The 13,850-nt window shown below is 33.4% G+C and overlaps 2 protein-coding genes across 4 annotated transcripts in view; both read right to left on the reverse strand.

Annotated features, from left to right (window-relative positions):
• Nucleotides 1–3,048: 3,048 nt before the first annotated feature.
• The window catches only part of LOC121264375 (putative receptor-like protein kinase At4g00960), a 46,258-nt gene continuing 35,456 nt past the window's right edge, over nt 3,049–13,850 (reverse strand). Inside the window, exons 1-7 of one of the 3 annotated variants that reach the window (XM_041167519.1) lie at nt 6,394–7,344; nt 5,068–5,202; nt 4,730–4,851; nt 4,397–4,607; nt 4,033–4,270; nt 3,749–3,902; nt 3,049–3,609 (exon numbers count right to left, since the gene is read on the reverse strand). In XM_041167519.1, coding sequence (XP_041023453.1) covers nt 3,265–3,609; nt 3,749–3,902; nt 4,033–4,270; nt 4,397–4,607; nt 4,730–4,851; nt 5,068–5,202; nt 6,394–7,222 — 2,034 coding nt within the window. In that variant the 5' untranslated portion in view covers nt 7,223–7,344 and the 3' untranslated portion in view covers nt 3,049–3,264. Of the gene's footprint in view, nt 3,610–3,748; nt 3,903–4,032; nt 4,271–4,396; nt 4,608–4,729; nt 4,852–5,067; nt 5,203–6,393; nt 7,345–13,850 lie in introns of those variants that run through there. The other 2 variants (XM_041167521.1, XM_041167524.1) reach the window with 2 other exon arrangements.
• Nucleotides 11,662–13,056, reverse strand: LOC121266404 (vesicle-associated membrane protein 722-like). The gene is made up of 5 exons (XM_041170220.1): nt 12,848–13,056; nt 12,704–12,762; nt 12,342–12,453; nt 12,107–12,227; nt 11,662–11,923 (listed from the first exon to the last, which is right to left on the reverse strand). Exons 1-5 carry the CDS (start codon nt 13,054–13,056, stop codon nt 11,813–11,815), a joined length of 612 nt encoding a protein of 203 aa, XP_041026154.1. The 3' UTR covers nt 11,662–11,812.

The following is a 13,850-nucleotide window of genomic DNA, read 5'->3' on the forward strand; positions in this document are numbered from 1 at the left end:
CCTGTGGGTCGATGGAGAAAAAAAAACCCGCTTACAGCAAATATACAATCTTCAAAGTCTCCCTCTCCTACTCCCTTTCGCATCTCTATTTTCTATTTTAATTTTAGTTTCTACAAATCTTATAAAATTACTTTCTATTCCATGTACAGTTATAAAATAATAATAAATTGATCATTTCACTTACCATTCTAATTGGGAGATCATAATGTCCAATTTTAATAATTTTTAGATGCATGGATGCATAGGAATAATTTAATTTATTAAATGAATAAATATAGCTAGCGACCCTTAGGCATGCAATAATATTGGCAGCTGACCGAAGTTTTGCTGGATATGAGATGGCACAACTGGAACTAAACGAAAATACAGACTATGTTGAATGTTCCCAATTGTGATCACAACACAAGTGCCGATTGAAACTGGTGGACCGATCGAAGCTCAAACAAACTTTTCTTGCAGTCCAGAATAGCGTACGTAAGCACGTACGGAATGTTTGGGTTTTGATGTTAATTTTTATATATAGTTTAATGAATTTTTTAAATTAATTATTATAATTTTGTTAAACTAATTATTACAAATATCTCAAACTTTTAAATAAAAAATAATTCAATTTTTTAAGAACTCAAAATAAAAATTATATTCTAATAATATTTTAATTTATATTATTTTTTATTTCTTTTTCTAAAATTTAAAAAATATTTAATTTAATCTATTTTATCAATCATTTAATAATTACTATTCATAAAATTCTCGTTTAATCTTTTCCCAGCAGCCCTATATCTGTATACTTTTTCAACGCGGTTGCAGGGTGAATCGGACAATAGCCCATCCATGAGCCCACTCATTTATTTTAAGTTGATTGAGACGGCCCCACAAAAGATATAAAACAAGAGCTCTGACCTTGCTCGAACTTTGCAAGCGGAGGAAATTAATTCGTTTTTTTTGGATGGAAAAGTTTCTTACAATCAAAGTTCACACCCAAATTGGGAATCAATATTGAGATGTAAGGTATATATTTAAGCAAACTATGTGAATCAAAGATGAAAACGATTTTTATGAGATAGAAGATCTTTTTTTTCTCTCATTTTTTTTATTTTTTTCAATTAAAAAAGAATAAGAAAAATGAGATGCTTTATGGTTGCTGTTTTGGATGCTTCATGTGTTCTGAATAATGAGAAAAATTATGTTCAATTGATAACTTTTTTTATCTCACTATTTTGTTGGAAGTTTCTTATTTTCTCATGAGTGTTCCAGTGTGATATTGTTAGAAATAGGGCAACAGAATGACCATTATCCAATAACTATTTTTTTTTTGTTTTTTAACCTATGTAAGTTTCTTCTTTTCTCATGAGTGTTGTAATGTGATACTATGATGCTTCATTTTTATTGAGATAGAAAAAGAGTGATAGGAATATATTTGATCTTGCGATTTGTTTGAAGTTATTAAAAATGTAGAATTTTAAGAGAGGCTAGGGCTGTTAAGAACTAATATCAGTTAGGTTTAAATCGTTATACTAGTTTAGGACTGGTTTCAGTTCTTAAGAACTGATATCGCACCAGACTGCTTATAAAGATTCATTCTGGTCTGGTTTGATTCAACCAATTTTTCAATTTTTTTTTACATCCTTATTGTTATGCAAGACTTATGAGGATCTTCTTCTTATTTTCTTGAGAAATGATAAACAAATGGTTTGACCTTTTTTAATTTTTTTCTTAATTTTTGAGAAAGTAATTATTAGTGAATTTATGTATTTTTTTTTAAATGTTTCAATATTTTTAAAAAATTGTAAAAGGAAAAAACAAAAAACAAATTACTATTATCGGTCAAACAATTGGTAACTGTTGTCCGGTAGCATGACTTTTTTATTATTATTTATTGTCATTTATTTTCGAATAAATAAGTATATTCTTATTTTATTTTCTGAAGAGTGCACCTAATCTGCTACGGAGAGATCAAATCAAAAAAGGTACTTGACCTGCTTCAGCCGCTCGGGTTGACATGGGTTAAGCAGACCCTTCTACCTCAGTGCAAATGCTTTGCGTCTTCACCAACTATAAGGAAAAAGGTAAAATTTAGTTAAAATTATATGTTCTATTTTTTATTTTTGTCGTTCAAAATAGCGTTGTCTTTGTCGGTCTTTTCTCGGGTGAAGAAATTGCAAAACCCGTTATCGATCTCTCTGTTGGAATTTGAATACATGGAGGACAGGAGGCGAACGAGGCTTGCCCTGAAGGTACTCGCTCATGTTGCTGGCGTAGTTACCAGTTTGATAGCAATGCTAAGCCGTGGGAGCAACAGGTACGGAGAAGAAAAGTATTTCTCCAATTAACATATCTTGGTTGTTCCCATCTCTAGTTTACAAATTGAAAGATTCCAACGAAGGAACGGTTTGAGCTCATATATATGTGATTCCCGTAGTTTTAAAGGAGAATAGGAAGGTCAATCAAAAAAAAAAAAAAGGAGAATAGGAAGGATGTAGTGGCGCTGCTTCTTTGTAATTCTGAAAATTCATGATGCTGAAAATTCTGAGTTTTAAAAGAATTCAAGCACTGAAGTCCAGGGATGCTGAAATCTCGAGTCTGTAAACTAGATTAAAAGATGGTCTTGGAGTATATATGGACTAGCACAACACGCGTGATGTCATGATTAACAAATGTAATTCTACACAGCGTCAAAAGCACCCATTGTATGTCTCTTTGAAGCACGAAGGAAGAAACAAATGTGCAGTGTGCTTTGTTGTCAAAAAATGGTAAATTAATATCACAAATCTAATATATGGGTCTCAAATTTGAACCTTCTAATCTCTGAATTTTTCACCATTTATCAAAATTATTCTATTTGTTGTTACATTCATGTCAATAAACCACTGGAAATGCCTTGTCAGCTCCAATAATTGTTCGAAATGTGTCATTTCACATGCTTTATATGGAATTTCTTGAACAAATTTACTAGAAAAGAAAATTGAGAAAATAATCGCAAAAATTAGATTTCAAACAAAAAAGGAAAAAATGACATTCCTTGATCGGGGGAGGGAATTAATCACAACATTTACAGCAGGGAAGCTTAATTATTTAAAGTTTAATCACGTCTAAACATTTGGGATGAAGAAAATGACACCATATATATTTTTGCTGCCGAAGTACACACCAATGCACCATCTTCATTTATAGAGAAGTTGCTAATTAAGAAATTAAAAAATAGGGGGTGGGGGATGGGAATCTTGAACCTGTAGAATTGCATTCCCACTGGCTTTCCATTTAAAGTTAGCGACCATCTAGCTCAGATATTGAAGCTTTGTTTATTGAGGCTTCGATAGATCTACTTCGACGAGTAACTGGTCTTGTTACCCCAACACTGTTCTCCAATTGGGATGACACATCTGATCTAGTGCTGTGCATAAGAAATGCAGGTCTCGATGGTACTGGTAGAGTAACAGAGTGGCTATTAAACATGAGGACGACTTTAGCCATGGTTGGTCTGTCAGCCACATTTTCTTGAACACATAATAATCCAATGTGGATGCATCTCATTATTTGAGTTGTTGACCTGACCTTTAATGTGGCATCTACAAGATTTGAGGGTGTTCCCTCCCTCCAGTTTTTCCATGCCTGCAGGATGGTTACATTGGGAGATACCACAATAAACAGAACATTCATTTATTTTTTTAACATCATATGACTTACTATCTGGTCGGACTTTGAGATAAAAAGGAAATGCATATATAAAAGAGAAAATATTTGCACTTACATAACTTAGAAGGCTGCCAGCTTCATTCTCTTCCTGAAAACTGGAGTTATTTTTTTTACCGCTCACAATCTCCAAAACCAACACGCCAAAACTAAACACATCAGATTTTACTGAAAATTGTCCGTGCATTACATATTCTGGAGGCATGTATCCGCTGCAGTTGAAAATTATTAGAAATATTTGTTTGATTTGAATGACATCATAGCTTTTGGTACTTGTACTTTTTTATGAACTTAATTGCATCTTTTTTATGAACTTTGGCACAAACTGTAGGTGTTACTTACAAGGTCCCCACAATTTTGCTCGTATTGCCTTGAGTTTGATCTGGTACAAACAATCTTGCCGTGCCGAAATCTGAAATCTTTGGATTCATATCTGCATCTAACAAAATGTTGCTAGCCTTGAGATCACGATGAATTATACGAAGTCGCGAATCTTCGTGAAGGTAAAGAAGTCCTCGAGCTATGCCTTCTATAATTTTGTTACGCATTTCCCAATTCATTAGTTCACTCTTGTTTGGATCTGCATATTCATGCAAATGTACCGTGAATTACATGTTGAAGCAATATACGTGGAAGACAGGACAATTCCATTAAAATGTAATTACTATGAATAGAACTTGGGATTTGAGAGGAATGGAAAACATACCAAATATGAACTTTTCGAGGCTTGCATTAGGTACAAACTCATAGACTAGAAGTCTTTCCTTTCCTTCCAAACAGAATCCTAGGAGCCTTACCAAATTCCTGTGTTGAAGCGTTGCCACTAACTCGACCTCATTCTTAAATTCTAGATCTCCTTGTTGAGAAGCCTTGGACAACCTCTTCACAGCTATTTCTTGTCCATTTGGAAGCTCACCCTGAAAGATATGAATGAATATACCAAAATCTAGCATATATAACCTCAACATTCATGATATTAGATGTAACTCATTATGACAGGTAAAATGACATAATTTACGACTGGATTGGGTCTCATTACCTTGTAAACAATACCAAATCCACCTTTTCCAAGCTCGTTTGCAGCAGAAAAGTTGTCCGTAGCAACTTTAATTGTCCCGATGTCAAATTGCAAGGGATCGGCACTACTAATTTCATCCACGCCTTCACGTAAGAACAATATGAATTAGATTAATGCATCGCCAGAAGAAAATTTATGCAATTATTTAAAGAAATGCAATTAACTTAGAGAAGATCTTCTCTAGAGATGCATCACGTCAAAGGCATGCAGCTAGCAAGGTGTCTAGATATCTATATTTTCCCTGCTACTTAAAGAAATTATGATGGCAACAATGTAAAATAAACAAATACTGAACTTACTTTCAAGTTTTTGCCTTGGCTTCTTCACTCTTAAATAGAAGAGGTAGAAACATGACATGCAGAAGATTAGTACAGCAGAAACAACAACCGACACCACTATAGCAATTGTAGTTCTTGATGAGTTACTTTCCTTCCCTGTAGACACCAGAGTTCTACTTTTATAAAAAAGAAACTAAAAATTCGTTTAAAAGAGACTGATTTTGAATTAGATATCTGATGTTAGGTATAAATAAAATTGTATGATCGAGTCAGTCTTTTTCTTTTCCCAAATTCGACTGAAAGATAGTAGCGATTTGCACGATTCGACTATAGACGAGAGGGTATTCACCCTTCATGGTTTTGACACCGCCCTAGCTAATTTTTAAACTACCAATGCAAGTAGTTGAGGACCAAAAACAACTATGGGTTCTTGCATTTCATATCTCTAAGTACTTTGTATTATTATTGTTGGTTTTCACTGAAAATAAATAAATGTCTCTAATTAATATTTTAAAAATTTTCTCACTTTTCGATCAAACTCTTATTTAATTTATTAATTCAATGCGTTGAATACTTACTTTAAATAATAATATTAAATATAGATTTAAAGTGTGGAAATTTCGTACAAATCCTATATATAAAAAAGACTAATTACCCTAGAAACAAAGATTTTTTTTTTCATTTAAGTAGTTCTACTATTTTTCAAAAGACTTACATGACACTTGTAAATTAAAAATTTATATAAATGCTTTTTTCTATTTTAGTCGGATGAGATGTGGAGTTAGAAATAAATTTTAAAATTAATTTATACGTAAATACTTAATATCATTTGAAAGGCTAAATTAATAAAAAGCGATGAACTGAATTATATAATTTTATATTCTAAAAATATAGATGTGGACCACACGGCATCTCTGCTCTGCAAGCCAGAGGCACTTTATAAGAGGTCACTTCAGGGATTTATTTCCTCACGCGTTTAGAACTTTAGAGGGTACAGACTTGAAAGGTAGTTTCAAAATTTCAGCTGGGGAGACGCCGAGACGGCACCGCCCAGAGGACCATTCGTTTACACCCAGAAGTATGACTCTCTCTTTGTGGAATAAAGTTTATTTAGACAAGAAATAGAGTGCTGCATAAAGACAGCTCATTTCGGGAGGTGAATATGGTAAAGTTAAAGATATATTCTACGATTACAAGAAAGAATTGTCTAATCGCCTATCGAAATTCTAATTTATATGTAATAATTCTTCTCTCAAAATCAAAGTCCCCATAAATGATAAAACGTTGGCACATGCAGTAGGATTTATATACCTTGTAGAACCAAAACAGAACGAAAAGGTCGCTTACCATACGTACCTTGTGTGGGTGGAAGCAGTTGTAGTACTGGTGGGGGGGGAACTGGCTGCGTTATAGGCGGTGGCGGAGGCGACGGAGGTGGTGACTCAGCTGCAGGGTCATAGAAACTGTATGTCTCATACCTTAAATAACAACTTGGTGTTACGAATACTCCTCCCACCTTTTGACCATTACAACAAGATGACGTATATTCAGATAACTTCAGCAGGCAGTTGTTGCAGTCCAATGAGTTCAAATCAGGAGTACACTGCAAAAGTGAATAGATTGTTTGGAAGTCTGGGGCTGCCTCGCTTCCCAGAGCGAACTTGCGAATAGAATTTCCAAGTGCGGTGCTATTTCTTAGCCTATCTAGCAGGGGCCTTAGCACGTTGTTGAACCCTTCTACGTCGGATGCGTTTCGTGTGTTATAAAAAGCAAACATAGGCTGCTCTTCCATAACGCCAAATATAGATCTGTTTGAGTATCGTACAGTACATTTACCGGAGTCGGACCATTTGATTGCTTCCTTCTGGTTGGGACAAGACTGCAAGAGTTCTTGACTTGTGGAATTGATACAACTACGGCATACATCCGGCGTAACGTCTCCTCTACAAAGTGCAATCGCGTTCACTTTGTCGGAATTTTCTCCGGCGGTGAAATTGTAAAATCCGTAATCGATCTTCGTGTTGTTGGACATGGAGGCCAGGAGGCTAACGAGGTTTGCCCTGTAGGTACTGTTGCTGGTGTAGTTACCAGTTTGATAACAGTGCTGAGCCATGGGAGTAACAAAAAGTAAGACAAGAAGGATGCCGAGCAATAAAAGTCGTTTTGAATAACACATGATCTTCGTTGTTCCTCTCTCTTTGGCCTGCAAATCAAAGGAACCAATATGATTAGGTTTTACGGAGAATAGGAAGGATGGACTTGCGCTGTACGTTAAAGATACCAATCTGGAAATTTGTATGTTGAATATTTAACATAAAGCCTGCGGGCAATTAGAAATTTAGATGTTGAAAAATCCAAGTCTCTAGTCAGACACGTTCATTGGTCATTACCCTTCCAACTAATAATGTATCTAATGATATATTAATGGTATTAGCCATCTACTTTTAATCTCAAGTCTTTTTAAATAAAAATAATTTAAAGGTGATAAAAATATAATATTTTATATAATGGAATAAAAATAAGAAAAAATTTCAAAACATGACATTCTTTTATAATCTAAAAAATAAATAAATTCAATCAACAAACATAATCATGTAATTTAATTAAAAAATAAATTTAATTTTATAAAAAGATCTTCTATCAAACTTATATAATATTTTTATAATTTTATATTCAAGTACTTTCATCTATCTCATGCATATAACAAAATGAAGGCTTAATATATTTAGAGTAATGCTAAGTACAAGCCCCAAATCGACAAGTCTCATCTAATTCATTTGTAAAAAAATTGGTCTCATTAATAAAGAATATTTTTTTAAGTTTTTTTTTATAAAAATTTATGTGAGACTTATTTATTTAGAACTTGTACTCTTAGAGCATTAGTAGTGGACTCAATAAAGTTTGATCAAAATTTAGTTAGAAAATTAATAAAACAATAAAGTTTGATCAAAATTTAGCTAGAAAATTTATTTTTATAAATTTAGCTAGCCATTTTTTAACAACACCAAATAACTGACTCTCTAAATCTATCACTATTCTATTAAAATATTGATAATGAAATTTGCATTTATTTTAATTCAAATTGTAATTTAAATATTTATTCATTATTAAAAAAGTACACATTAATTTTTTATTATTATTACTAAGCCAACAACATATGTTAAAACCATCCTTTTGTTGGACATCAAATACTTATAAAAAAAAGTTTATAAAATAGATGTTAAGGGTGTGTTTGGATGTTGAAGTGAGTTGAATTGAGTTGAGTTATGATGATAAAATATTGTCAGAATATTATTTTTTAATATTATTATTATTTTAAAATTTGAAAAAGTTGAATTGTTTATTATATTTTGTGTTGAGATTTGAAAAAATTGTAATGATGAGTTGAGATGAGTTGATGTAAGTTTGGTAACTAATAAAAGTTTTTCATTGCCAACATCAAACAAAATAGTGATCATAACAGATTCAAGATGTGTACTTAAAAGCTTCATATGTTTGTAGTTTTTCTTCAATTTGTCTTCATATATAGTGAATCTTTTACTAGTGTTCTTATAATCCGTATCACGTGATTGAGGAATAACGTCATAAACAATGCACTTGTACGATTACGTTTCTTTTTCTTTTTTCTGTATCGGTAAGGTTAGGTTTGGCATTAATGCGTGATGGGAGAGCATTTCATTTGTTTCCAAGCCAAGGATTTTTTTTTTTTTTTTTTTTCTCAGGAAAATAACTCGCATTAAGATATAAATGTCGATTACAGACATACCAAACATAGAAATAAAGACATAAATAAAAATCTGTAAATACGAAAAATCTGTACGCCTTTGCTGAAATTATGAAACAAAAGAATTAGAGATAAAGAGATGCTTTCATTTTATTTTAATATTTAAATATATAAATATAAATATTTTTTAATTTCAAATCTTCAACGTTTTCATCTAATCATTACTATATTATTATAAATTTTCTAAATTTTTAAACAAAACAAAACAAAATAAAAATTAATTTAATTTTTTTAAATAATAAAATAAAAATTATATTTTAACAATATTTTAATTTAATATTTTCGAAATGAAACATTGGAAAAAATGTACCTGTTTCTGCATGACTTGAGTATTTCAAGCCCCGAAGTGCACGATGTTGAAAATTCCAAGCAGTGGGATGAGCCTACGTACATGCGTGTTTTTTACGTGGACCAGCTGAATCCGATGCGACCATATCTTATTGCATGACTGATTCAAAGCAATCTAAATATCAATACAGCTCATCTTGAAAATGACTTGAGTGACACTAGACCGGTTGTGGAAAATGGGGAAGTCGAATGGAAAATCCTGAAGTATTTCCATTCGATCTCTTGTATAAAAGAGCCAAGCATCCTGAAGTATTTCAATTATTTTGTTAAAAGTTTTACTCTTAACATATTAGACTTATAATTTACACCAAGTTTTGATTTGCCAATCATTAACTCTGACATATATATATACACACACACGCGTAAGGGACTTTTGCCTTTTGCCCAGTTGGAAGAATAGGAAAATTGTGCCTAAACATAAAACTTTTCTGTAAAAGCAAATAATAGCAGAAAGTAGATTGAAATATGACTATTACGTGTATTAGGTAATAATAGGATAAACTTGCAGCTGTGAGAACAAATTGGATCCTATTAGGTTACATGTCACTCCACAATGAACAATAGGATGAAAAGAAGGATGCAAAACCGATTGATAAACTGTGTAATGGACAGGTAGATAAATCTTGATATTGGTAGGCATTCATTCAAATTCACTAAGGTGGTGAGAAATATGCGGATGGATAAACTGTTAATAAAGTAACAAGTGAAACGGTACAAGGTTAAAACAAATCATAAATTCATACAAGTTCAGTGAATAAGCAAACTATGGCAATTTAAATTACAGTTTTTTTAGCCAACAGTATATGTCATGCTAATGTTTCATTAAGATATAAAAATATAAGGTTGCACAGTTTGGCGGAAATGAATATTTAAGGTTTTTGTCCGTGTTTCATTGACGGGGCTGATGGACAGGACATTGAATCTCTTATGGAGTTGCTGTCGAAGCTTATCTACTTCTGCACCAAGGTGGATGATACATTCCTTTTCTGAAGCTTGTGCTGCAATATTTTTGGAGATATGATAAATGTTCCTGCATAAAATGAAATTAGGGCCTCAATATGGTTATTGTTGTTGTCTGTTAGGCCAGGCAAAACAGTGTGAAGAAAAGGTATAAAAACAAAAAATTGCCAAATTAACTCTCTAGGAAAATATTAAATGGAATAGGCAATGTATCTTCCTAAACAGATCTGCAGCATACATGATTCTCATCTTGATAATCCTTAAATCCTCTCTGCATCTCCCCCTCCCCCCACACACACACACACACGCTAAGCTTCTAAAAGTGTAGGTGAGAAGCTCCACCAATCCCACTAGGCCATGTTGTCTCAAGAACCTACACATCTCCTCAACTCAAATAACTGCTCTTATTGTTTTTCTTATTTTTTGTGGCTGAGAAGACAAAAGTTCAGCATGCTATAAAAGCTTAACATAATCACACAACAGCTTGGAGAGCTGCATTTTCCATTTTGTGAAAACAACAGGGCATCAATACCAGGGTATGAAGAATGGGGAAGAAAATGTTTGCCCTGACTTCAGGAGGCATCCATATTAAACCCGATGTTCCATCACATCCTGACGTAATTTACCAAACTATCTTTGTTGTTAATCCGAACACCCTTGCATTATATGTTTTTAAAATGTGAACGGAAACGGCTATAAACATGCCAACAAAACCACAATATTATATTGCATAGGGCCCATTGATAATCATAAGAGAAATGCTGCCAAAAAACTTGAAAACCAAAAACCTAAAAAACCTTACATAAATATACCATTCACAAACATTAAATACCAAATACCATCAACTCATCAAACCCCAGCCTACGACAAAAGAAAAAAGAAAACTTACAAAACCATTTAGCACCCAAAATTACAAAAGTGCAAATGAGCCAAATCAATGAAAAACCTACCATACCTTGCAAAAATGAAAATAGAGAAAAAGAATTGTATAAACCTTGGAATAGGAACCAACGCCATAGATCTTGTCCATATCAAAATCCTGAATAGTAAAACTTTCTTGGGGTGCCTTGAAAGCAAAGTTCTTGGATCTCTACACATTCCCACCATTGGAAGACTTCCCCTGAATTTTCAACTTGGAATCAAAACCTTCTCCAGAATTGCACATCAATTCAGATCATATGAGCATGTTTGTGATGATTATATAACTTCGAAAGCATTGAGAGGGAAAAAAAAAAACACAAACTACTTTAAGCCCAGAAGTAGAAGCAAAAAGCCCAAGCAACCGGATATTCGACCAAGTGCGAAGAAAAACTGGTCCAAAAACAATCCCTATCTTTTCAAATCAACTATCAGTTCAATCATGAGAACAAATCAGAACAAAGACATTTCAAAATTCCAGAAAACGAAAGAAAAATAAGTAAAATACAACGGAGTCCAAAACTTATTTGCCAAAAATACCTTTCACACTTGAACCATCCATCACATAAATCAAAATAGGCATAAGAACACTAATAAAAAAAAAAAAAAACTTATTAGTAATAAGAACACTAAATAATCTCGTTGAATTCTGGTGGTTACAATGGTTCCTCATCATCCGGTATGTCCTCAATAATGGTCTGGGTTTATTATTCTTTTCTATAATTTATATACCACAGTCATTCCAAGATTGGGAGGTTAAAAAACATGGAGAAAAAGAAAAATCAACAATACAAAGTCACTAACCTGAGAATGAAGGTTCTCTGTTTCATCCACCAGAAGCTCTATCTTTTCTCCACGGTCAAGAACCTATACAGAAAAAATTGTTAATAAAATGAAATGGCACCATAGTTCCAAACAAAAAAATAAAAAATTAGGCTTCTTTAGTTTAACTGACAAAAGATTCTACCAAAGAGATCATAACCTTTGAAATTGACATTTTTTTACAAGTCTTTGCTTTGACATATAGAAGAGAAAGCAACACCGCCTTACCTTCTCTATATTTTCCATCATAACTCCTTTGACTTCCGAAACCTGAGCTTTCACTTTAGCCAGGTTGCTGATCTCCTTTGGATGATCTACACAATATTGCATCTGCTCCTTGAATTTGGGCCTAAATCACCAGGACCAAAATTTTGGAATTAAAGTAACATATAAAATTTAAAATGAATATCCTATTTTACAGCAACAATGTGATATACTTCAAAAAGAAGAAAAAGGGATAAGCAGAAGAATCTTGTTGAGGCTGTTGGCAACTGTTGTTGCAGCTTTTCCTCCACCATGTCTCTGGGTGAAATCCTCCTTGATTCGCTTACAGAAGGCAATTGGAATCTGCCGCCCTTTTTATTTCAGAAAAATTTACTCCCTATATTTCTTTCGCTTTTTATTTAAGTTAAGAAGCTAGTTCCAGCCCAAAAAAGGCCAAGTAACTCATCCTATATGCAGGTCTACATGATTTAGGTACTTTGAATTAAGCTAAATGCCTAAACCCCAATGTATCAACTGAATGATATTGCATAGTCACTATTTTTCATTCTCATAAAAGGGGAAAGAAAGACAAGCATATAAAATAAAAAATTTAAAGAAAACTTTGAGCAACAAGGACTATATCCATTCCATGGTTTTCAATCTTAGTTCTCAAGGCTACACTATAAAGCACATTACATTCTGATTTTATGGGAACAAACTTCACATGACCATTTATGACGTTTCCTGCACAGTTGAACAGAAAACCTTTCAACGAAACATTCCTCAGACAGAAGCTCTGTATCATCCATAGCATGGAGATCCAAAAGCCCAGCACCAAAATCACCCCTAAACTCCGGAGAATAAAACCCATCAGATGTGGCTACCCCACTTGAAGTTTCGGCAGTATGCGTGTATGGCTCAGAAGCACAAAAAAAGAAAAAGATAACAACACAAGCACATGAAAATAAAGCCATCCTAAACAAATCAATAGGATCCTGTTGCGTTGAAGGACCGTGGTTGTGGCGGGGGCGCTTAACCTGGCCAACTTTCTGATCGTGGTTGTGGCTGGGAGTTTAGATATACCTAAGTCTTCATAAATGAAGCGCATCATCAGTAGCTAACATCTTCGGTGCTCATGAATAAAGAGCTTCGGTCTATAACAGCTTTGAAGTCTATAAAAAGTCTTGTTTAGGTTAGTCTGTTATTTTTACAAGCCTCAACGGCTCACAATTCAATTTTATGACATGAATATAAAAACTTCAATGAATCAATTCAAACAATGGAAATAGATTTCTTGGAACATTAAAATCAACATTTCCAGTTCTTTATTGCTGGGAACACATCAATCCAATAATCAATGCACCCATGCCTCTACACCAAACAAAATAAAATAATCAAAAAACAATGAGCAATGCTGCCACTATGAAAATAATTTACATCAAAGATGCCTCTTCTGCATTGCTTCAGGCCAAAAGAAAGAGAGAAAAAGAAAATGGCTTATGCTAAAGTAAAGGTATCAAGGAATGGAAAAGGGCAAGCTTAATGGCATATAAAATGCACCTCCACCATAGTTTGATTGGCCTGATCCTTTCCCTCAAGCAGTCGAATCCTATATATTAAAAGAAGTTCACAATCTCTGGGTCATATCAAAAGAGGAAGAAATAGGGAAAAAAAGTCATGTTTTAAAGTTCAGGCAAAGAGTACATGGAGCATGAAAACTCTGTAACAATTAGGTGAAAAAATATTTTACCGTCTGTGGGCCACCGGA

Source organism: Juglans microcarpa x Juglans regia, chromosome 5D, assembly GCF_004785595.1.
Source record: "Juglans microcarpa x Juglans regia isolate MS1-56 chromosome 5D, Jm3101_v1.0, whole genome shotgun sequence".
Classification (NCBI taxonomy): Eukaryota; Viridiplantae; Streptophyta; class Magnoliopsida; order Fagales; family Juglandaceae; genus Juglans; species Juglans microcarpa x Juglans regia.

What these genes read in the sequence shown, in the direction of transcription:
- LOC121266404 (XM_041170220.1), bottom strand. Translation starts at nt 13,056, where the DNA reads ATGGCTTTATTTTCATGTGCTTGTGTTGTTATCTTTTTCTTTTTTTGT. An exon ending in TATAGTCCTTGTTGCTCAAA is followed by an intron (nt 12,454 to 12,703) that starts GTTTTCTTTAAA and finishes TGAAATAAAAAG; the next exon opens with GGCGGCAGATTCCAATTGCC. An exon ending in TGATGGAAAATATAGAGAAG is followed by an intron (nt 11,924 to 12,106) that starts GTAAGGCGGTGT and finishes TTTTCTGTATAG; the next exon opens with GTTCTTGACCGTGGAGAAAA.